General features: G+C 36.9%; 1 protein-coding gene and 1 long non-coding RNA gene across 3 annotated transcripts in view; one reads left to right on the top strand and one right to left on the bottom strand.

Moving 5' to 3' along the window:
* NDST3 (N-deacetylase and N-sulfotransferase 3) overlaps positions 1-20,211 on the top strand; it is a 170,410-nt gene that overhangs the window by 45,409 nt on the left and 104,790 nt on the right. For both annotated transcript variants that reach the window (XM_032401088.1, XM_032401086.1), the window contains exons 3-4: positions 9,407-9,494; positions 17,427-17,581. In XM_032401088.1, coding sequence (XP_032256979.1) covers positions 9,407-9,494; positions 17,427-17,581 — 243 coding nt within the window. The remainder of the gene's footprint in view (positions 1-9,406; positions 9,495-17,426; positions 17,582-20,211) is intronic.
* Positions 1-20,211, bottom strand: part of LOC116630249 — a 192,677-nt gene that overhangs the window by 44,654 nt on the left and 127,812 nt on the right. The window lies entirely within an intron of this gene.

The raw sequence follows: 20,211 nt of genomic DNA on the forward strand, positions 1-20,211 counted from the left end.
GAAGCAAGAGCTACTAATCAATGAGTAGGTCAACCAAGAAATCAAAGAAATCAAAAAGTACATGGAAACAAATGAAAATGAAAACACAGCAGTCCAAAGCCTTTGAGGTACAACAAAAGTAGTCATAAGAGGGAAATATATAGCAATACAGACCTACCTCAAGAAGCAAGAAAAATCTCAAATAAACAACCAACCTAACCATACACCAAAAGGAGATGAAAAAGAACAACAAACAAAGCCTAAAGCCAGCAGGAGGAAGGAAATAGTAAAGATTAGAGCAGAAATAAATTACATAGAAATTAAAAAAAAACACAACAGAACAGATCAATGAAACCAGGAGCTGGTTCTTTGAAAAAATTAATAAAAGAGATAAACCTCTACCCAGACTTATCAAGAAGAACAGAGAAAGGACCCAAATAAATAAAATCATAAATTAGAGAAGAGAAATTACAACCTATACCACAGATACAAATAACTACAGGCCAATATCCCTGATGAACATAGATGCAAAGAACTGATACAACCCAATACCCAAAAAAAACAATCCAATCAAAAATAGGCAGAAGATATGGACAGACATTTCTCCAAAAAAGACATCCAGATGGCCAAGAGACACATGAAAAGATGCTCAACATCACTCATCATCAGGGAAATGCAAATCAAAACTACAATGATACTACCTCACACTTGTGAGAATGGCTAAAATCAAAAACAAAAGAAACAACAGGTGTTGGTGAGGATGTGGAGAAAGAGGAACCTTCTTGTACTATGAGTGGAAATGCAAGCTGGTGGAGCCACTGTGGAAAACAGTATGGAGGGTCCTTAAAAAGTTAAAAGTTAAATTACCCTTCCATCCATCAATTGCACTACTGGGTATTTACCCCAAAATCACAAAAACACTAGTTCAAAGGGATGGATACATGGACGCTGCTATGTTTATAGCAGCAATATTTACAATAGCCAAATTATGAAAGCAGCCCATGTCCATCGACTGATGACTGGATAAAGATGTGGTATATGTATGTGTATATATATGTGTGTGTGTGTGTGTGTATACACATACACACACACACACACACACACACACACACACTGGAATATTACTCAGCCATAAAAACGAATGAAATCTTGCCATTTGTAATGACATGGATGGAGCTAGAGAGTATTACGCTAAGTTGAATAAGTTGGTCAGAGAAAGACAAATACCATATGATTTCACTCATATGGGGAATTTAAGAAACAAACAGATGAACAAAGGGAAAGAAAAGAGAGAGAGGCAAACCAAGAAACAGACTTTTAACCTTAAAGAACAAACTGATGGTTACTGGAGGGGAGGTTAGTGAGAGATGGATTAAATAGGTGATAGGGATTAAAGAGTGCACTTGTCATAATTAGCACCAGGTGATGTGTGGAAGTGCTGAATCACTATATTGTACACCTGAAACTAATATAACACTATAAATTAACTATACTGGAATTAAAATTTAAAAACTTAATTTAAAAAAAAAGAAAAACAGATATGCTACTTAAGGGGTTTCCAACATACCTCTGCAGCCATTAGGGGAAATCTAATTTACTCTGAAATAATAGTATGTGGGTTGAGATGCCCCAGTTCCCTTATATGGAATCCTACACCTCTGCTTCCTTCTCTGCTTTGCTGCTAAAAGCAAGTATTTTAAATTATTAAGGTGTTGGGCGCCTGGGTGGCTCAGTTGTTAAGCGTCTGCCTTCGGCTCAGGTCATGATCCCAGGATCCGGGGATCGAGCCCCACATCGGGCTCCCTGCTCTGCGGGAAGCCTGCTTCTCCCTCTCCCACTCTCCCTGCTTGTGTTCCTGCTCTCGCTGTGTCTCTCTGTCAAATAAATAAATAAAATCTTTAAAAAATAAAATAAAAATAAAAATAAATTATTAAGGTGTTAAAATTATGTTTATTACAACACATAAAACTTTTTTCTGTATAACTGAATGAGTGAGATATAACTTATAGTTTCCTAAAGATACTATATTGTAAGAAACTGTGAACTACTTTTATGTTTCTTTTTTTTTTTTAAGATATTTTTTATTTATTTATTTGACAGAGAGGTAGAGAGCACAAGTAGGGAGAGCAGCAGGCAGAGGGAAAGGGAGAAGCAGGCTCTCTGCTGAGGAGGGAGCCCGATGCGGGGTTCAATCCCAGGACCCTGGGATCATGACCTGAGCCAAAGGCAGCTGCTTAACCGACTGAGCCACCCAGGTGCCCCATATGTTTCTTTTTTTAAAAGTACATTAATATTTTGACTATTTAAGTATATCAACCATAAGCTAAACAGAGTATGCATAACAATTTCAAGTGAATACTTACAATAGGAGTTACTTAATTGTTCCCTGTTTTCCCACTCATGTATCATTATTTGCCAATTTCATGTCAACAAATGTTCTAGCAAAACCATCTCTCATCTGTATAATTTAGAGGTCATGTATAATGTATGCTCTGGACCAGTTTAAATATGTAACAGAAATAATTTAAGATTACTATATAACTATTTTCTCATTGCTTTCACACAAACCCTTGTCCTTACTCTGTTACTACAATACAAACAATAAAATATGTGAACACTGAGTTGGAGAATGAAGAATTCTCTAAGGTCACTTAGAAAGGAATATAAAGCCCTGTAAAAGTTACTATGAGACAGCTGCTTACACCATCTTCCTCTTTTCCTTAAAATCCTCAGTGCCGATTAGACAACCCTGAAAAGTACTAAGTCCCAATTTGAAAATACCATTTGAAATTTTAGGCATATGCCTGATTTTACTCTAGATGGGTCACAGGGAAAAACAGAAGATAGAATTTTGTGATAGGATGATAAGGAGTTTCTAAGGTTCTGAGAAAGGGACAAATGATTCCATTCATAGAGCTAAAACTCCACTTCTATGTGCTAGGAAAGGTTTTGGGGCCATATATCCATTTTCTCATTTGGTCTTTATACCAAATCCACAAGCAGTATATTGTTATCATTATTTCCCAGAGGAGGAAACGGATTTGGAGAGGATCAATAACTTGGCCAGGCTTAGGCAGTAGTCAGATGGCAGAGTCAGACTCCTAAGTCACCCTGATTCCACATCTGCATTCATCATGCCATGTTAGTGAGGCCACTCAAGGTCTGAGCGTTCAGTATATGGTGGCCATGGCTTAAGGTAATGTCAACAATAAGCAAGATAATCTCTGAAACACCTCACTATAATTAGCAAATTCCCAGGTGAACGTTTCCTATCCATTTTCCCAAATGTGATAGGGCTCATGTAAATCATGGAAAACACACTCCAACCTTTGGTATTTATATTTTAAGTAGCAGGATGAACATAGTTTCCTCCTTTTGGTGTGTAGACTTTAAATTTGGACAACTAAAAACTGAGTGATTGTTTTACCATTAGGAATGTTATTGTCGGGTAGTACAGCTCTAGATCTACAGGTTTCTTGTCAAGAGAGTTTAAATACTGTTACAAAAAGTAGCCAAATCTGATGTATTCCACTGGCTGACCCTATTGCCTGCATTTCCTTCTTATTTCCCACCCCAGTGTCATTGGGTAGGCAGGTCAAATAGTAGAGTTGGCCCCGGCCATTGTTTTCCTCTAAAGCTGTCTTCCTTCAAATTATGCAAGATGCCTTCACTCTAATATTATGCCCAGTTAACTGTTTTCAGCACATTTTCGTGTCTTCCTGGTCTGGGAACAGGTCTTCTATACAGAGCCTTCCTAGTTCTGCACCTGTGAGGAGGAGACCAAGGTGCCAGCCCTATGGCACGTCCAGCCCTTCCGCACCCTGCAGTCCAGCTCCACACCAGGCGGACAGAGGGACTGCTCTTTACTATGGACACCAGGGGCTAAACATTCCTGGTTGGGCTGGCTATTCACTGACCAACCTAGTCTTCCCGTCCCCCTCATACCTTTGGGTTTTGGAAACTAGGAGTGACAACCAATTAGTGAAAGTGACACGAAAAGCCACCTCTTACCCCCTTCTAGTGGATTTTGTCACCAACGGCTTGTTATGCCAGTGGGATCAGTGTTCAACGTTAGTGTTCTTGTGTTTCTGTGGACAACAGAACCAGTGAGCTTTGAAATCCAAAATCCTTGCTTGAATCACTTCCTCAGCACTTAACTAGCTTTGTGACTAGGGGGAAGTCACTTAAACTATGTAAATCATGTCTCCTGGGTCCGAAGTGGGAATAATGATCTTTTACATTAAATGCCTGTGATGCCAGAGTGTGCACATTTGTGTGGAGATAGACACAAGATCCTGCAATTAGCTGCCCAATTGTTTTCATTTACTTTAGGAGATACAGATACATTATGTATATTTATAACTAGTATTCAGCTGATTAAGAAAATATTGACTCTAAAAATTCTGTGCTGAAACACTCTTTTTGCCTATTGCTAGAAAACCATACCCAGCACTAAAATTTCTTCCCCAGCTTTCATTTGGCTCACCAACTCCTTTAGTTACCTTATAAAAGATAAAACAGGTCAAAATATCATCTGGGAAACACAGATAAGAAACACAAAATTAGTAAACGTTCCCTCAAAGAATGTCACACATGTAATGAATACTAATGTGAATCTCCATTTTTTTTGCAGTTATTTTTAAATTTTGTCTTCGATTTACTTTAATTGATATATTCACTCTGTTAATGAAAGTTGGAGAAAGTCCAAAGATATATAAAAGCTCCCATTTTGCTCAGTTCTCAGAGCTCAGTTTCTTTAAATTAGATCTTCTTGGCCTTCAACTGGATTTTTTAATGCCTGCAAGTGCTTTTAGCTTTATAGAATGAACCCTCAAAAAACTAAGTTAGTACGATAGCATATACATATTCAAGATTTGAAAAAATCATTTTGGAAATAGTCAAATTTTCATGTTAAACTATATTCATAGTTTAATTTCTTATAATTTTAACTGGATGTTATATTCTCTTTTAATACTTTCATAGCATTTTCAAATACGCTGAAAAATTGTTTTGTTTGCCAAAGAATGAGCAGAATTATTCTTACCCTCCTATCTCCTGCAGAAATGGCTACCTCATTGTTACATAAATATGTGTTGATACAGAGAGCAGTATTTATATTCTGCAAAAAATGTAAACAACCTAAATGTACAAGAGTAAGATGAAATGGTTAAATAAATTATAGGGCACCAATTTGATGCAGTATTCTGCACTCATTAACAAATTTGGTTTTGGAAGGTTAATGTGACAGAAGAAAGCTTCCTAATATACTATTAAATGACAAAGGTGGGGCGCCTGGGTGGCTCAGTCGGTTAAGCAGCTGCCTTCAGCTCAGGTCATGATCTCGGGGTTCTGGGATCAAGCCCTGCATCAGGCTCCCTGCTCGGTGGGGAGTCTGCATCTCCCTCTCCCTCTGCTGCTGCCCCTGCTTGTCTCTCTCTCTCTCTCTTTCTCAAATAAACAAATAAAATCTTTAAAAGATAGATAGATAGATAGATAGATAGATAGATAGATAGATAGATAGATGATAGATGGATGACAAGGCAAAATTTGAAACTGTATTTTTAGCAATAATTGGTATAGTTCTAATTTTTGCTTTATGGCTCTAATTTCACTTACCTATACCTATATAGATCTACATATAATTGGGTAGTTATTGGTAAAAGTGGGAAAGAATTCCATCATAATTATTAACTTATCCTGAGAGGTGGATTTCTTAGTGATTTTGAGTTTTTAATTAGAAAAAGTAACATGTTATTTTAAAAATAATTACTGATACATGGAATTATAAATTACCTTGCTATATATATAAAAAGTTTTGCAATAGTTAAAAATAAAAGTACCATTTTTCAATAATCAGACCATTCCTGACAGTAGAAATCTATGTTCTTAGGGTTCTTGGCCTGGAGGAGACCACTAAATGGTACCTCTGCAGGTGGTTGTGATTCTTTACCTTCTCCATGATCAAGGTACTCTGCACATCATAGAGGGTTTGCTTACCCAAAATGCATGTGGTTTTCTGAATTTGGTATTAGAACATTGATTTGGCTTATTATGATTAAATTTTTAGATATTATCACACCACTTTTGGCATGTTGCACATAAAGAATAAAGCAAAGTATCATTTATAACAGTTTTGTAATATTTTATTCATAGTAATAATAGACTATCTCAGTTTTAAATAGACTAACGTTAAATAAAATCATTCTAGCAATGAAGAGTTTCATGAAAAGGGTATCATCTAAGAATATTGCTGGGTGCTCTAGCTTCTAGCACAAAAGCATATTTTGAAAAGATGGAAGTAATGGATGAATATATAACATTGTTCTCATAGATAACCCCAAAATCTGGTTCATAAAAAATATATAAAAGATAAAAAATATTACTGTTTATCGTAAGTATATAAAATATCACCTAGAAATAAATTTTCCTCTTCACCATATATAGGCATAATGTTAGTATCTACCATCTGTTTCAGTATATCTTTTATGTGCTTCAGTGTTTGTTTCTAGAATGTCAAATAAATGTGTAAAATGCCAACTCAAACCTGCATAATCAGGTCTTGTTCAATAATTTGAATCAATGTATTCTAGTTGATTTAGAGGTTAGTTCACAGGTACATTATTTAGCTTCTAAGGCCTCAGAACAGGATAGGCTTGTTTGTTTGTTTTTTTCTTATCAAGTATTTTAAGTTTTAAAAGGCAATCAAGAGTCACAAAGCAAAGTTCAAGTTCAAGTTTAGTTGGGGATTTTATTTTCAAAGAGACAAAAAGAAAAACTTCCAACTTTAAAGCACTGAACACACAAGAAATTATTTTAAAATGGATTTCAAATCCATATTTTAACCATTGAATAAAGTGAGTAGAATGAATAAATGAAGTAAGTAAGATGGATAAAGAAGAAGGTAAGATCAAAAGGGAAGGAAGAGCCAGCTAGAATGTTCAACAGGGGAGAAGAAGTGAAAAAGAAGAAGGAGGGAGAAAGGCTGGAGGAGACTGAAGGTCAATAAAATGAAAAAAACAATTTTAAGTAAATGAGACAGATGATATAATTGTAATATATAATATATACATATATATATATATGTATATATATATATATATAGGGGCGCCTGGGTGGCTCAGTCAGTTAAGCGTCTGACTCTTGATTTTGGCTCAGGTCATGGTCTCAGGGTCATGCAATCAGCCCAGCTTCTGGCTCTGCACTCAGTGGGGAGTCTGCTTGAGATTCTCTCCCTCTGCTCCTCCCCGCCAATGTGCACGAGCGTACTCGCACTCTCTCTCTCTCCCCCTCTCCCCCAGCTCATGCTCTCTCTCTCTCTCAAGTAAATAAATCTTTTAAAATATATATACATATGTATATTATAATTGCTGGTAATTATATCAACACCTAATATTTTATGCCACTTTTTAAAAAATGCTTATTAAGCCCTCCTGCATATATTACCTCTTTTATAATCCTCATCACAACTCTAGGAGTTAGATAATTGTCTCCACTCTAACAAATGAAGGGAAAAGTTCAGAGAATATGAATTGTCTAACATCACTGACAATAACAACCATGTTAGTAGTGATAGTGGCCGAAGCAATAATAGAGCAGCAACTAATAAATGTTGAGCAGCTATTATGTGCCAGTCACGGTGCTAAGAGCATAAAAGTATGTCACCCTCACAACAGTGCTCTGAGATAATTATTATTATCCTACTTTACATGTGATGCATCTGAGGTTTGAAAATTTTAATAACATGCCCAATACTGAATAGGGGCAGATCTAGAATTCCAGCTGAGGCAGTCTGACTCCCAAGTCTTAAATACCTTCACTGTAAGTCCCAGAGCTGGCACTTCAATCCATACCTTCCTATTCCATACCTTATGTTCCTTCCATAAGGACAGAAAGAGAAAGGCTCACACCTTACATCCAGGCGGCACCACTCCCCACCCCTTCACACAACAGGATTCTGGGTCCCACTATTTGTCACTGCTGAGCTGACCAAATTCTCCTTCCCCTGCCCAACCCATGCCAAGGCCTTGTGATGACAGAATCTAATGACAACTGCCATCCAATGACATTGCCATCATTAACCCTTTTGATACTTAGGCATGGAAATCCACAAACAGACCTGTCTTCCATCTTTGAGTGCCGTCAGAACCCACATATTTCCCAGTTCAGTTGTGCAATCAAAGGAAGTTGTTCAAGTAAACAGAGTAGTGATAGAAAAAAATTTAGATACCTAATTTTCAAAAACTTGTCATTGGTCAGATGAATTTAAATTTGAGATTCAGAAGTCCTCTTCCTGTTTTTACACAATAAGGAGAATCACTTATATGCACAGATAAGGCATACAATCATGGGGTAATCTCTGAATAAAAGGTATGTCTATTTATATGCCAAAAAAAGATTGAAATCTTGAATATTATGGGGCAAGGCTTCTGGGTGTCAGCTTTGCTACTAAAAAAAAGATTTTATTGTGGGCCCATCTACTATGGAAAGAGGGGGAAAGAGTACCTCATATGGAATCAAGGAATCTATATCCTTAATCTACGATTCACCACTAATTTTATCTGTGAAAATGAGCAAGTCATCTCTCCTCAGTTTCCCTGTATGTAAACGAAGTGTTAACTAAGATCCTTTACAAATCTAACATTTAGTGTTACTTTCTGCCTAGTTGAAGTGAGTACTCAACTACCATAGTCTGTGTAGGGAGGATGGCAGGGAGAGAAGGAATAGAAGAATAGGAATTTAAATGAGAAAGAAAAGAAGGAGAAGGAATAAAAGAAGTCCATTAAAAATTCATAGCATGGTAAATACTTTATAAGATGTAACATTTAAAACCCTGTTTTAAAAGAGTTTTACTGTCAGAAGTAGGGGTTTTTGTTTGTTTGTTTTTTAATGAAAGGCCAAATTAGAGATGTACTTTATCGTGATATCCTCTTTAGAAGAACAGTCACTATCTTGTGGGAATCTAAGACTCAAAGATTGAAGTCTTGGATTTTGAAGACCAAAGACTTATCTGAGAAATAATAATGATTCTTTCAACATACGTTCATGCATAGTTTCACTTAAAGAGTGTCTTTCTTTTGACAGTTGGTGATCTATGTCCCTGAGAAGTGAAAGGAGATATATTTTATGTACTAGATAATAATTCCTTTAATATATGCAGAATAAACTTTTCATGTAACTTCCTTTTTCTAGCTGACACTTTTTGCTGATTTATTGCAAGCTAAAGGATAAATATATGTATATGTTTACATAATCTTGAAAGCATCTCTCTAGTTGTGAAGTGATAAAGACACTACTTTCCATCATTTAATTCTCTCATGTAATAAAGGACTAGTTTTACCCCTTGAATGCAAAAGGAAGATATCTTTTAAAACTTCTCAATGCCATTCTCTAACCTGATAATGTGTTTTTTTTTAACTGTGTATTTCAGGCCCTGCTTGACACTCAGAACCTTTTGCGTGCACAAATCACAAATTTTACGTTCAACCTGGGATTTTCAGGAAAATTTTACCATACAGGTAAGAAAAAGGAGGTTAATTATTCTCATAAGGCCTCTCTGACTACTCTACTTAAAAATTGTGACCCCTTCTCTTCATAACTTCCCACATTCCATGTCTCTCTCCATTTTTATTTTCTTCATATTACTCAATTCCACTTAATTATCATTTTTTAACCTTTACAAAATGTTGATAGTTTGAAAGTTTACTCACCATGTTATAATAGCCTAATGGCCTTCCTTTTCTACTGAACTATAATTTACATAGATAAAAGTACATAAGTAATAAGTGTAGTGCTCAGTGAATTTTCACAAGCCAGCATGCAGATCAAGAGAAAGAAGGGTACCAAATCCCCCCCGCAACCCACCTTGTGCTTCCTCATGGTCACTAGCCTCCCTCAAAAAAATCGACTATCCTGACTTCTAATATCACAACTAGTTTGCATGGCTTTGAGATGTGTATAAAAGGAATTATACAGTATGGACTCTTCTATAGCCACATGTTTTGTTAAATATTATTCTGTTTTTACAGATATTATAGTTACATATAGTTGTATATATAGTTATATATATTATATATAGTTGTAATTCTTTCATTTTCATTACTTTATAGCATTCCATTGTTTGAATATACCAAAATTTCTTTATTCCATTCCTTTCCAATGTAGATGGTTGGGTTTTTTCCTAGTCTTTAGCTTTTTTTGAATAATCATGTTAAGAACATTTTTGTACCTGTCCTTCAGAGGACATAACTATTCTTTTCTGTTGACTGTCAACTAGAAGTAGAATTTTTAGTTATATAGCACACTTATGGCCAACTTTAGTAGGAAAATGCCAGTTTTTCAAAAATGGTTGTATTAATTTACATTCCCAACATTATATGAGTTTTCCTGTTATTCCACATTCTCACTAACATTTGATATTATTTGTCTTTTTAATTTTAGCCTTTCTGGTGAGCATGTAGAGATATGTTATGGTTTTAATGTACATTTCTCTTATGAGCAGTGAAATTGAGCTTATTTCATGTATTTATTGGCTATTTGGATATCTTCTTTGTGAATTGAGATTTTTTTTTCCTATAGGGTTGTATGCTTTTACTTTTTGATTTGTAGAAATTCTTTATATATTCTTTTTTTCTTTTTTTTCTTTATATATTCTTAATGAGCCTTTTGTCATGTTGCAAATACTTTCTCCTATTGTGTGGGTTGTCTTTTCATACTCCTAATGGTGTTTTTTGATGACCAAAAATACTTCATGTAGTCCAGTTCAACTTTTGGTTCCTTTAGTGGTCACCTTTTTGTGTCTTTTTAAAGACATCTTTGAATACTATAAGATCATAAAAAATATGTTCCTACATTCTTAAAACTTATAAATCTGAAATCCATCTGGAATTGATGTTTGTGTATGTGTGAGATACAGGAAAGATATCTTCTTTTTTCCATAAAGATATCTAATTGGTACCAAGTACTGAAATGCCCTTCCTTTTCCCACCACACCTTAGTATCATCGTTGACATATATAACCATATATGTCGACTCTGAATATCTGCTAGTGTAAGTTCTCCAATTTTGCTCATCTTCTTCAAGATTGCCTTGGAAATTCTTGGCCCTTTGCATTTTCATATAAATTTCAGCTTACCAGTATCCACAAAGAAACATGCTAGTATTTCGATTAAGATTGCCTTAAATCTATTAATTTGAGGGAGAGATGCCATCCTAAATAGACTCAATAGTCGTCCAATCCTTGAGCACATTTAGGTCATCTTTAATTACACTTGATAAAACTTTACTGGTTTCAGATTTATTCTTTGGTGGAGTTTTTTGATGCAATAGCAGATAGTGTCTTGTTTTTATTTCATTTTCCATTTCTTTGTTGGTGGTATGTAAAAACACAATTGATTTTGTGTACTGATCTTGTATCTAGCAATCTTGCTATGTTCACTTATTATTTCTATAGTTTGTAGACTATTTTTGGATTTCCTACCAACACATCATGTAATTTTTGGATATTAAAAATTGTCCTTCCTCCTTTCTGAGCCTTACGATTTTTTTTCCTTCCCTATTACACTAGCTTAGATCTCCAGTACAAAATTAAAGTGGTCATGGTGACACTCGTGTCTTATTCTGGACCTCAGTGGAAATCTTTCAGTAGATTTTTTCCTATTCTCAAGGGGAATTCTTTCAATAGACTATTTTGTAGACACCCTTTTTTTTTTTTAAGATTTTATTTATTCATTTGAGAGTGAGAGCACACATGGGCGGGGGGGGGGGGGCAGAGTGAGAGGGAGAGCAGACTCCCCACTGAGCCAGAGATCATGACCTGAGCCAAAGGCAGACGCTTAACCATCTAAGCCATCCAGGTGCCCCAGGCCCTCTTTATTAGCTTAAGGAAGCTTCCTTCTATTCCTAAATGGCTAAGAGTTTTGTCATGAATGGGTGTTGAATGCACTTTGTCTTTAAATTATTTATCTGTTGGCTCTCTTCTCTTACTAAAACAAACACTCCATGAAGGCTTCACTATTGCAGCACCAGCAACTAGGACAGTGGCTATTGAAAATGAATTAATGAATAAATGACTGAGTGAAAATAAAATCACTTTTATTTTAACTATTAGTATTTTATGAAACAAGGTCAGAGAATAAAATTTGACCATGTTGCATTGTGAAAGAAAATCACTCTAAATATGAAGAATAATTAGAGGGGCGCCCGGCTGGCTCAGTCGTTAGGCATCTGCCTTCAGCTCAGGTCATGATCCCAGGGTCCTGGGATCAAGCCCTGCATCGGGCTCCCTGCTCCACAGGAAGCCTGCTTCTCCCTCTCCCTCTCCCCCTGCTTGTGTTCCCTCTCTCGCTGTGTCTCTCTCTGTCAAATAAGTAAATAAAATCTTTAAAAAAAAAAAAAGAATAATTAGAAACTTTCTTTCCCAGACATAATAGAAATAGGAAAAAACACTTCTGGCAACTTATTTTTTGCCCAATGCTAAATGCTAAAGAATGACTCTAGCCAATTGCTCTCCTTCCTTTTTGTTTCTGAAAGATTTGTCCTCTTTCCTTACTTGGGCACTTCCCACAGCTAACAGTAAGAATGTCCAATACCTAAGCCAAGGAAAGTAGAACACAGAACAAAGCCAAGGCTTGAAGGGCTCTTATCTGCGCATGATACGAAAGCTTCTATAAAAACTTAGCTAGGGTTATCTAAAACTAATACAATCATTTTTTAGTGGGAACAGATGTAAAATTTAATACTCTGAATCTTTCAGAATGAGAAATTGTAAAGTTTAATTGAATTGCATTGTCTTCCTTTCTAAGTGAGTAATTCCTTTTCCTATTAAAAATTCTATTTTATTCAATCTTGAAGGGAAGGAGAAAAATAGCACTATCATAATAGTAAGACTTTCTTTCCAGAGAGGGTTCCATCTTGTTTGATATATTTTAGTTTTTGAAGGGTTTGTGCATTTTGAAACATAAAGAGATGAAGGAAATAAAATCATAGTTCCCTTTCAGTGAGCAACGCCTTATCGTAGGTACTTAGCTAAGCACTTTTCATGCACCTTTTCAATGAAGCCTAGGAGTTAAAGAATATGTTACCTTGTTTTCTAGATAAGAATGTAGAAACTGGGGTGCCTGGGTGGCTCAGTCATTAAGCATCTGCCTTTGGCTCAGGTCATGATCCCAGGGTCCTGGGGTCGAGCCCCACATCGGGCTCCCTGCTTATTGAGCCTGCTCCTCCCTCTCCCTCTGCCTGCTGCTCCCCCTGCTGTACTCTCTCTCTACCTCTCTGTCAAATAAACAGATAAAATCTTAAAAAAAAAAAAAAAGAATGTAGAAACTTAGAGGAGCCCAAGGTCATATAGCTAGTTAAGTGTCAAAAATAGTCTTAACTTTAGGTCAGGCAGAGCCCAAGTCTTATGCGTTAGATAAACTAGATTTTTATTGCTTAATTGGCAATCCTTGATAAAGGAAGCTGAATGGCAAAGGGTTCCTTCCCCTTATCTATAGGTTCTTTAGGTTTGTATATTTCCCCAAATCATGGAGAACCAACAGTATTGGTAAATTCTAACTAAATCACAGAATTAATTAACAGTGTGAAGAGCAATGTTATATTGAATTAGTAAATGATGATCTTATTTCTAAATTCCGAATTTGGTCAGTTAATGATAGTTAAGGGCCCTGAATTTGGAGTTGTTTAATCTGGGTTAGAATTTATAGGTTGGAGAATAAAATTTGACCATGTTGTGTTGTGAAAGAAAAGCACTGTAAATACTAAGAATAATTAAAAGCTTTCTTTCCCAAACATAATAGAAATATAAGAAAATACTCCTGGCAACTCAACTTTTTGTCCAATGCTGAATGTTAAACAATGACTCTAGCCAGTTGCTGTCTTTCCTTGTTGTTTCTGAAAGATTCCTCCTCTTTCCTTACTTGAGCACCTCCCACAACTCAAAATAAAAATTCCCAGTAAGAAATGAGGTTCTGTCCCAACCTTGTCAGTGACATGGGACAAATTATTTCACCTTTCCAAATATCAGTTTCCTTATTTGAAGAATAGAGTTAGCAGTGGTCCCTATCTCATAGGGTTTTAGTGAGAATTAAATGAGATGATGCTTATAAAACAGTTAACACAATGCTTGACAAAAGGTAGAGTCTCAATCCATGATGATTTTAAATATTATGGTAGGAAAAACAAGATAAAATACTGAAGAGACATAAGTTATTTAAGTAGATACATAAAAAATAATTTGCAATAACTTTATAAGATCTCAGTGTAGTTTTGTAACAACTTAAAATTGAGGAATTTGACTTCTAGTTCTCCCTTCCTTCAGTTCTAACAAAGGTGGGCAAAGTCAGGAGATAAAAGGGTGGCAAGTACCCAGGGCATCCAACCACAGCTATGTTTCGATTGCTTTTTATCATAATGTTTAAAGTAATAAGCAATAGACACTTGTTCTCAATATAGTTAATTCTGATGGAAAACATCCCCAAAGTAGGATCAAATGAAATCAGATCAGAAAGAGTTATAAAGAAAAAGGAAAAGGCATACATTTATGCCTACTATGAATCTACATAAATCTATCGGAGGGTGAATATCATTTGTCTAATTCCTGTGTGATTCAAATATATGAATATTTTAATAGCAGATTTTACCATGATATTCAGGAAAGGAAAACAAATGCCTGCACTATCCTTCCAAAGCTACCTTTCCACTGTCCTGATAAAGAAACTTTGGGTGAAGTCCAACTAGAAAAACGAACAAAAGAGAAATGAGAAGAAAGATGCAGGGAAAGACAGAAGTTATAGGGGGCAGAGGATAGAGATTTAAAGCAGTAGAGGGGTGACTTTTCACAATCTAGGAAATGTCATCTCTACCCACATTCAGTTTATACAGAGGAGTGGAAGTCGGGAATGCACTGATTACTGGGAAACCCCAAGAGACTTATGCCTCTTTTCAAAGGAAAATAAAACTGCAATAAGTAACTGATGGTAATCTTAACTAATATGGTATCCTGAGGATATACAAAATGTTAAGAAAGAGGAGAGTCTCTTGGGTGTAAGTAGAGAAGTTTAATTGTGGGGAAACTAGATTACATCATCCTTATGTCAAAAAAACCATATATGGAAGCATCACCAGTCAATGTAACAAATGCTTCTTCACCATGGCCACCATATTTATCACCTAAAAGGTAGCAGGACCCAAGACCCTGCAATGATTGGGGTCATCAGAGATTCTAAATCCTGAATCCATATATTTCTATTCCTTTGTATTCCTCTCTAGAAGTTTTCCCTGAACTGTAAAATAATCACTCAGAAGCCCCAAGAATGCTTTTGCTGATGACTCACTAATCAGGCTAGTCAGTTAATATGATGGTGTGGTCAGTTCTTGAACACAGTGTCCCATCTGCCACATAACACCCAGGTGAGACCTTCCACCACACCGTCATGCAGTATTATCATGGAAAAAAATAAAACTTAAGGAGACCCACAGAAGACACAAGGAGAACAGGAGTAGGAAACATAAAAAGAAAGGAAAAAGGCATTTTAGATTACCCAATATGTGCCAGGATTATAGTGCCACTTCCTTCCCCAAAAGAATAAAATAGGTATTGCTATCTGTCTTTTACCTACATAAATACAGACATTAAAGGGGTTATGTGACTTGCCCACAATCACACAATTCAAATGTGTTGGGAGCTACAAATAAACTAAAAACTTCTAACTCTAAAGGCTCTCCTTGTTCCACAATATTATGGTAACATGAACGTGTGATGAAGAGGAAAATATTAGGGAACTAAAACAGATTAAATTTAAAGGTGCCCTTTATATATAAAGAAAAAAGTTTCTTCATATCAGCAGAGTATTTAACCATATAAAAGTGAAATTAAAATCTGTCCTTTTGAAGAATTATGTGATTCCACTCATTCTACCTTACTAATCCTTGTTCTCCCTGTGCTGCCTCATGCTATGCTTTTATCTTTGGTAAGTCACTTTCACTGCCCAGTAAACCACAGGGATCTGATTCTTTCCTGCCAGTGGGCTCTGCCTTCCTTCTCTCGGGAAAATGAAGAGAAGAGCAGTAGTGACAGGCACTGGGCTTAGTTGGCTGGGCGAGGGGAGCAGTCTGCCCTCCATCTTTAGCCTGTAGGGCACTATTGAAACCAGTCATATCAGAAAAATGAAATTTTTTCAAGATTTTATTTATTTATTTTTCAGAGAGAGAGAGCACAAGCAGGGGGAGCGGCAGGCAGAGGGAGAAGCAGGCTCCCCACCGAGCAAGGAGCCCGATGCAGGACTCGATCCCAGGACCCTGGGATCATGACCCGAGCCAAAGGCAGATGTTTAACTGACTGAGTCCCCAGAAAAATGAAATTTTTGAAATATGAGAGAATATTTTCTCCACACAGAGGGAACATCGTTTGAAGAACCTACTATTCTATATTCTAGGAGCTTGTTAGATTCAGTGTTGTGGCTGAAATTTAAGTGTGGTTGCCTAACTTTGTGATGATTAATATCATCTTCTGATATGCCAGGATAGTAGTGAGGCACCCTCTACTGCTCTCATTTCATGCTTTAGTAAAGAAACCGAGAGAGTCCTATCCCCCCTCAGGTTAAGAAAATTGAGGAATTTCCCACACTCAACTAAACTGCAGGTCAGGAAAAATGGAGGAAATAAAACATGCCCAAATAGGAAAAATAAGAAGAATGACAACAGGGCTGACTCTCAAGGAAATAGGAGTTTCTTGACGGGAAATTTGCTTCCAGGAGCATGAGAGAAAGAACAAGCATGAGAAACATGAGTACCACCAAGGAGCTGTTTGTCTTGTTTTACTATGACTTTACCACTTTCCAGCCTCTTTCATCCTTTCTCCTTTCTTCCCTTCAATTTTCTCTAATTTTCCAAATAACAATTCTTGCATTTCCTTTTTTCCTCCTTGTTTATGCCTTAGTTTTCACTAAATACTGAGTAGCTTCTTCTCAGAGCCAATGATGAACCCAAATAAATTATGGAATTATTTTATTGTGACTGTGGTGTCACAACCCATGTCAGAATGACCTGCTGCTGGAGATCTGCCACTCATTTCTTTATTCACATTCCCTTGATTCCATTTTCTACTTATCTCCCCATTCTCTCTAAACTACAGATTATACAAAGACACTAAAAGAGTTCTAATGTCCTTGGGAATGGTTGTGTATTTCCATTTTGCAGTAATTTTATACCCATGTCTCATGTTCAAAAACTTTTTTAAAAGAGTTTTGTCACAGTCTCTGGTTCTTCCCTGAGTAATAGGTTTTTCTTTGCTACATTTCATGTTCAAAGCCTTCTATGATCAAAGAAAGTATAAATGGTGTCTTCTAAATACATATATGCGAGTACATAATTGGATGGATGGACGGATGGATGGATGGATGGATGGGCAGACAATCATTGTAACTGGAATTAACAATCTTTTTCCCCTGAAGGAACTGAAGAGGAAGATGAAGGGGATGACCATCTTCTGGGGTCTGTGGATGAGTTTTGGTGGTTTCCTCATATGTGGAGCCATATGCAACCCCACCTCTTCCATAATGAGTCATCTTTGGTGGAGCAGATGATTCTCAACAAAAAATTTGCCTTAGTAAGTAACTCACTTTGAATATTACATTGAGCTAGTGTACACTGGCATTAGAACAACTTGGTATTGCAGCCTTTCATGATGTGACTTTTGAATTTGTATTGCATGCTCAATACTATGCCTAATGCTTTGAGGGTCTAATTTAAGAAAAAAATTCACAGGGATGGAGTTAGGATGGTGGAGAAGTAGGGGACCCTAAGTTTGCCTGGTCCCTCGAATACAGCTAGGTCGTTATCAAATCATTCTGAACACCTGCAAAATCAATCAGAGATCTGAGAAAAGAAATGCTGCAATTCTACGAGTAGAAAGGCGACCACTCTATGGAAGGTAGGAGGTGCAGAGACTCGAATCTGGGGTGATATATCTGAGGATACGGCGGAGGGGAGGGAGCCTGCTTAAGGAGGCTACCACAAGGTATTGTAAGCAGCGGAACACAAAATTGAAACTTTTAGAAGTCTGCTACAGTGAGGGATGTCCTGGGCTTAAAGATGCTCAGGTGGTAAAGTGGGGTGGAATCCCTGTGACAGGATCCCTGGGGTCACAAGAAGAACGGGGGTGCCTGGGTGCAGCAGAGTTCCCAGGCAGAGGAGTGGGGAAGCAGCTGAGAACAGTGAGTCTAGGTGCCAGCTCTCTGCTCAGTGTTGCCATAAACTGCAAACCGCTGCACAGTCGTGTGACCGCTTTCCTGACAGCGGTCCAGCAAAAGGCAGAAGCATGGCAAGACCCTCTCTCTCCCCGGGGAGGAACAGTGCAGATCTGCACCGCAGGAGTCCTTAAAATTTGGAGTTTTGAAATTCAGTCATGTGCCTGAGATAAAAACGCTCGGTCACAGGCTGGGTGAACAGAGAGTTCAGAAACCAGGGAGACCAGAGTGATTGACTACTTTTCTTTGAGGGCTCACTGAAGAGCGGGGGGGTGCGAATTTTCAGCTCCCAGGCTGGAGAGCAGGGCACAGCCATATTCATCCCACCCATCAGTGCTGAAAGCCTTCAGGGAACAAAACAGCGCCATAGTGGAATCCGGAGCTGCTTACAGCCCGGCCTCCTAGCAAGAGAGGCACATGTGCAAGAGGGCAAGTGCACCTGAGAATCTGTGCAAAAGGCCCTTGCCCCAGAAGACCAGCAGGAACAACTGGCTAACACCAAGTTTACTGATCATAGAGGGCTGCAAAGCTTCAGCTCTTGGGGAAAACAGTATATGGCATTCGTTGTTGTTTTATTATTCTTTAGTCTTTCAGTATTATTTTTTCAGTTATTCTCTTATTTTTTTCAATTAATTTTTTATTCTTTTATAATTTTTATTTTTATATATGTTATATATATTATTTTTGTTTCCTTTCATTGTATTTTATTTTATTTTTGTATATATATAAGTTTTCTTTCTTTCTTATTTTGGGATCTCGTTTCTTTTAACAAGCAGACCAAAACACATCCAGTCTAGTTCTTTGCTTTGTTTTGTTTCTTCTTTTTTTCTTGTTTTGTTTTTGTTTTTTTCTGGTTTGTTTGTTTTTTCTCTGTTGTTGTTATTGTTGTTTTTTTCTCTTTCTTTCTTATATTCTTTTCTGGACAAAATGACGAGCTAGAGAAATTCACCCCCAAAAGAAAGAACAGGAGGTAGTACTCACTGCCAGGGATTCAATCAATATGGATATAAGTAAGATGTCTGAACTAGAGTTTAAAACAATGATTATAAAGATACTACCTGGGCTTGAGAAAAGCATAGAAGACACTAGAGAATCCCTTACTGTAGAAATAAAAGAACTAAAATGTAGTCAGGCCGAAATTAAACATGCTGTTACCGAGATGCAGTCCCAAAGGGAGGATATAAAAACAAGGATGAATGAGGCAGAAGAGCGAGTCAATGATATAGAAGATAAAATGATGGAAAATAAGGAAGCTGAAAAGAAGAAAGAAAACTACTGGATCACAAAGGGAGACTTAGAGAACTCACTGATCCCATAAAGTGAAATAATATCTGGGTAATAGGGGTCCCAGAAGATAAGGTGCAGGAGAGAGAGGCAGAAGGTTATAGCAGCGTCCACAATAGCCAAAATATGGAAAGAGCCCAGATGTCCATCGACAGATGAATGAATAAAGAAGACATATATATAATGGAATATTACTCAGCCATCAAAAAGAATGAAATCTTGCCATTTCCAATGACATGGATGGAGCTACGGTGTATTATGCTAAGCGAAATAAGTCAGAGAAAGACAAATACCATATGATTTCACTCATATGTAGAATTTAAGAAACAAAACAGATGAACAGAGGAGAAAGGAAGGGAAAACAAAATAATATGGAAATAGAAAGGGAGGCAAACCATAAGAGATGCTGAACTCTAGGAGACAAACAGGGTTGCTGGTGGGGAGGTGGGTGGGGGAAGGGGTGATTGGGTGATGGGCATTAAGGAGGGTACTTGATCTCATGAGCACTGGCTGGTGTATGCAATTGATGAATCACTAAACTCTATCCCTGAAAGTAATATTATAGTATATGTTAACTAAATTGAATTTAAATAAAGAATTTAAAAAAGAAAAACTTCACAAGACACTCACAAGACTTACCTATATGACAGTTTAGTCAGAGCTCATAAGACATGGCTCCCTCTTCTGGAAGGAGCTTCTTGCTATA

This window comes from Phoca vitulina, unplaced genomic scaffold, assembly GCF_004348235.1.
Source record: "Phoca vitulina isolate PV1807 unplaced genomic scaffold, GSC_HSeal_1.0 scaffold3, whole genome shotgun sequence".
Taxonomy (NCBI): Eukaryota; Metazoa; Chordata; class Mammalia; order Carnivora; family Phocidae; genus Phoca; species Phoca vitulina.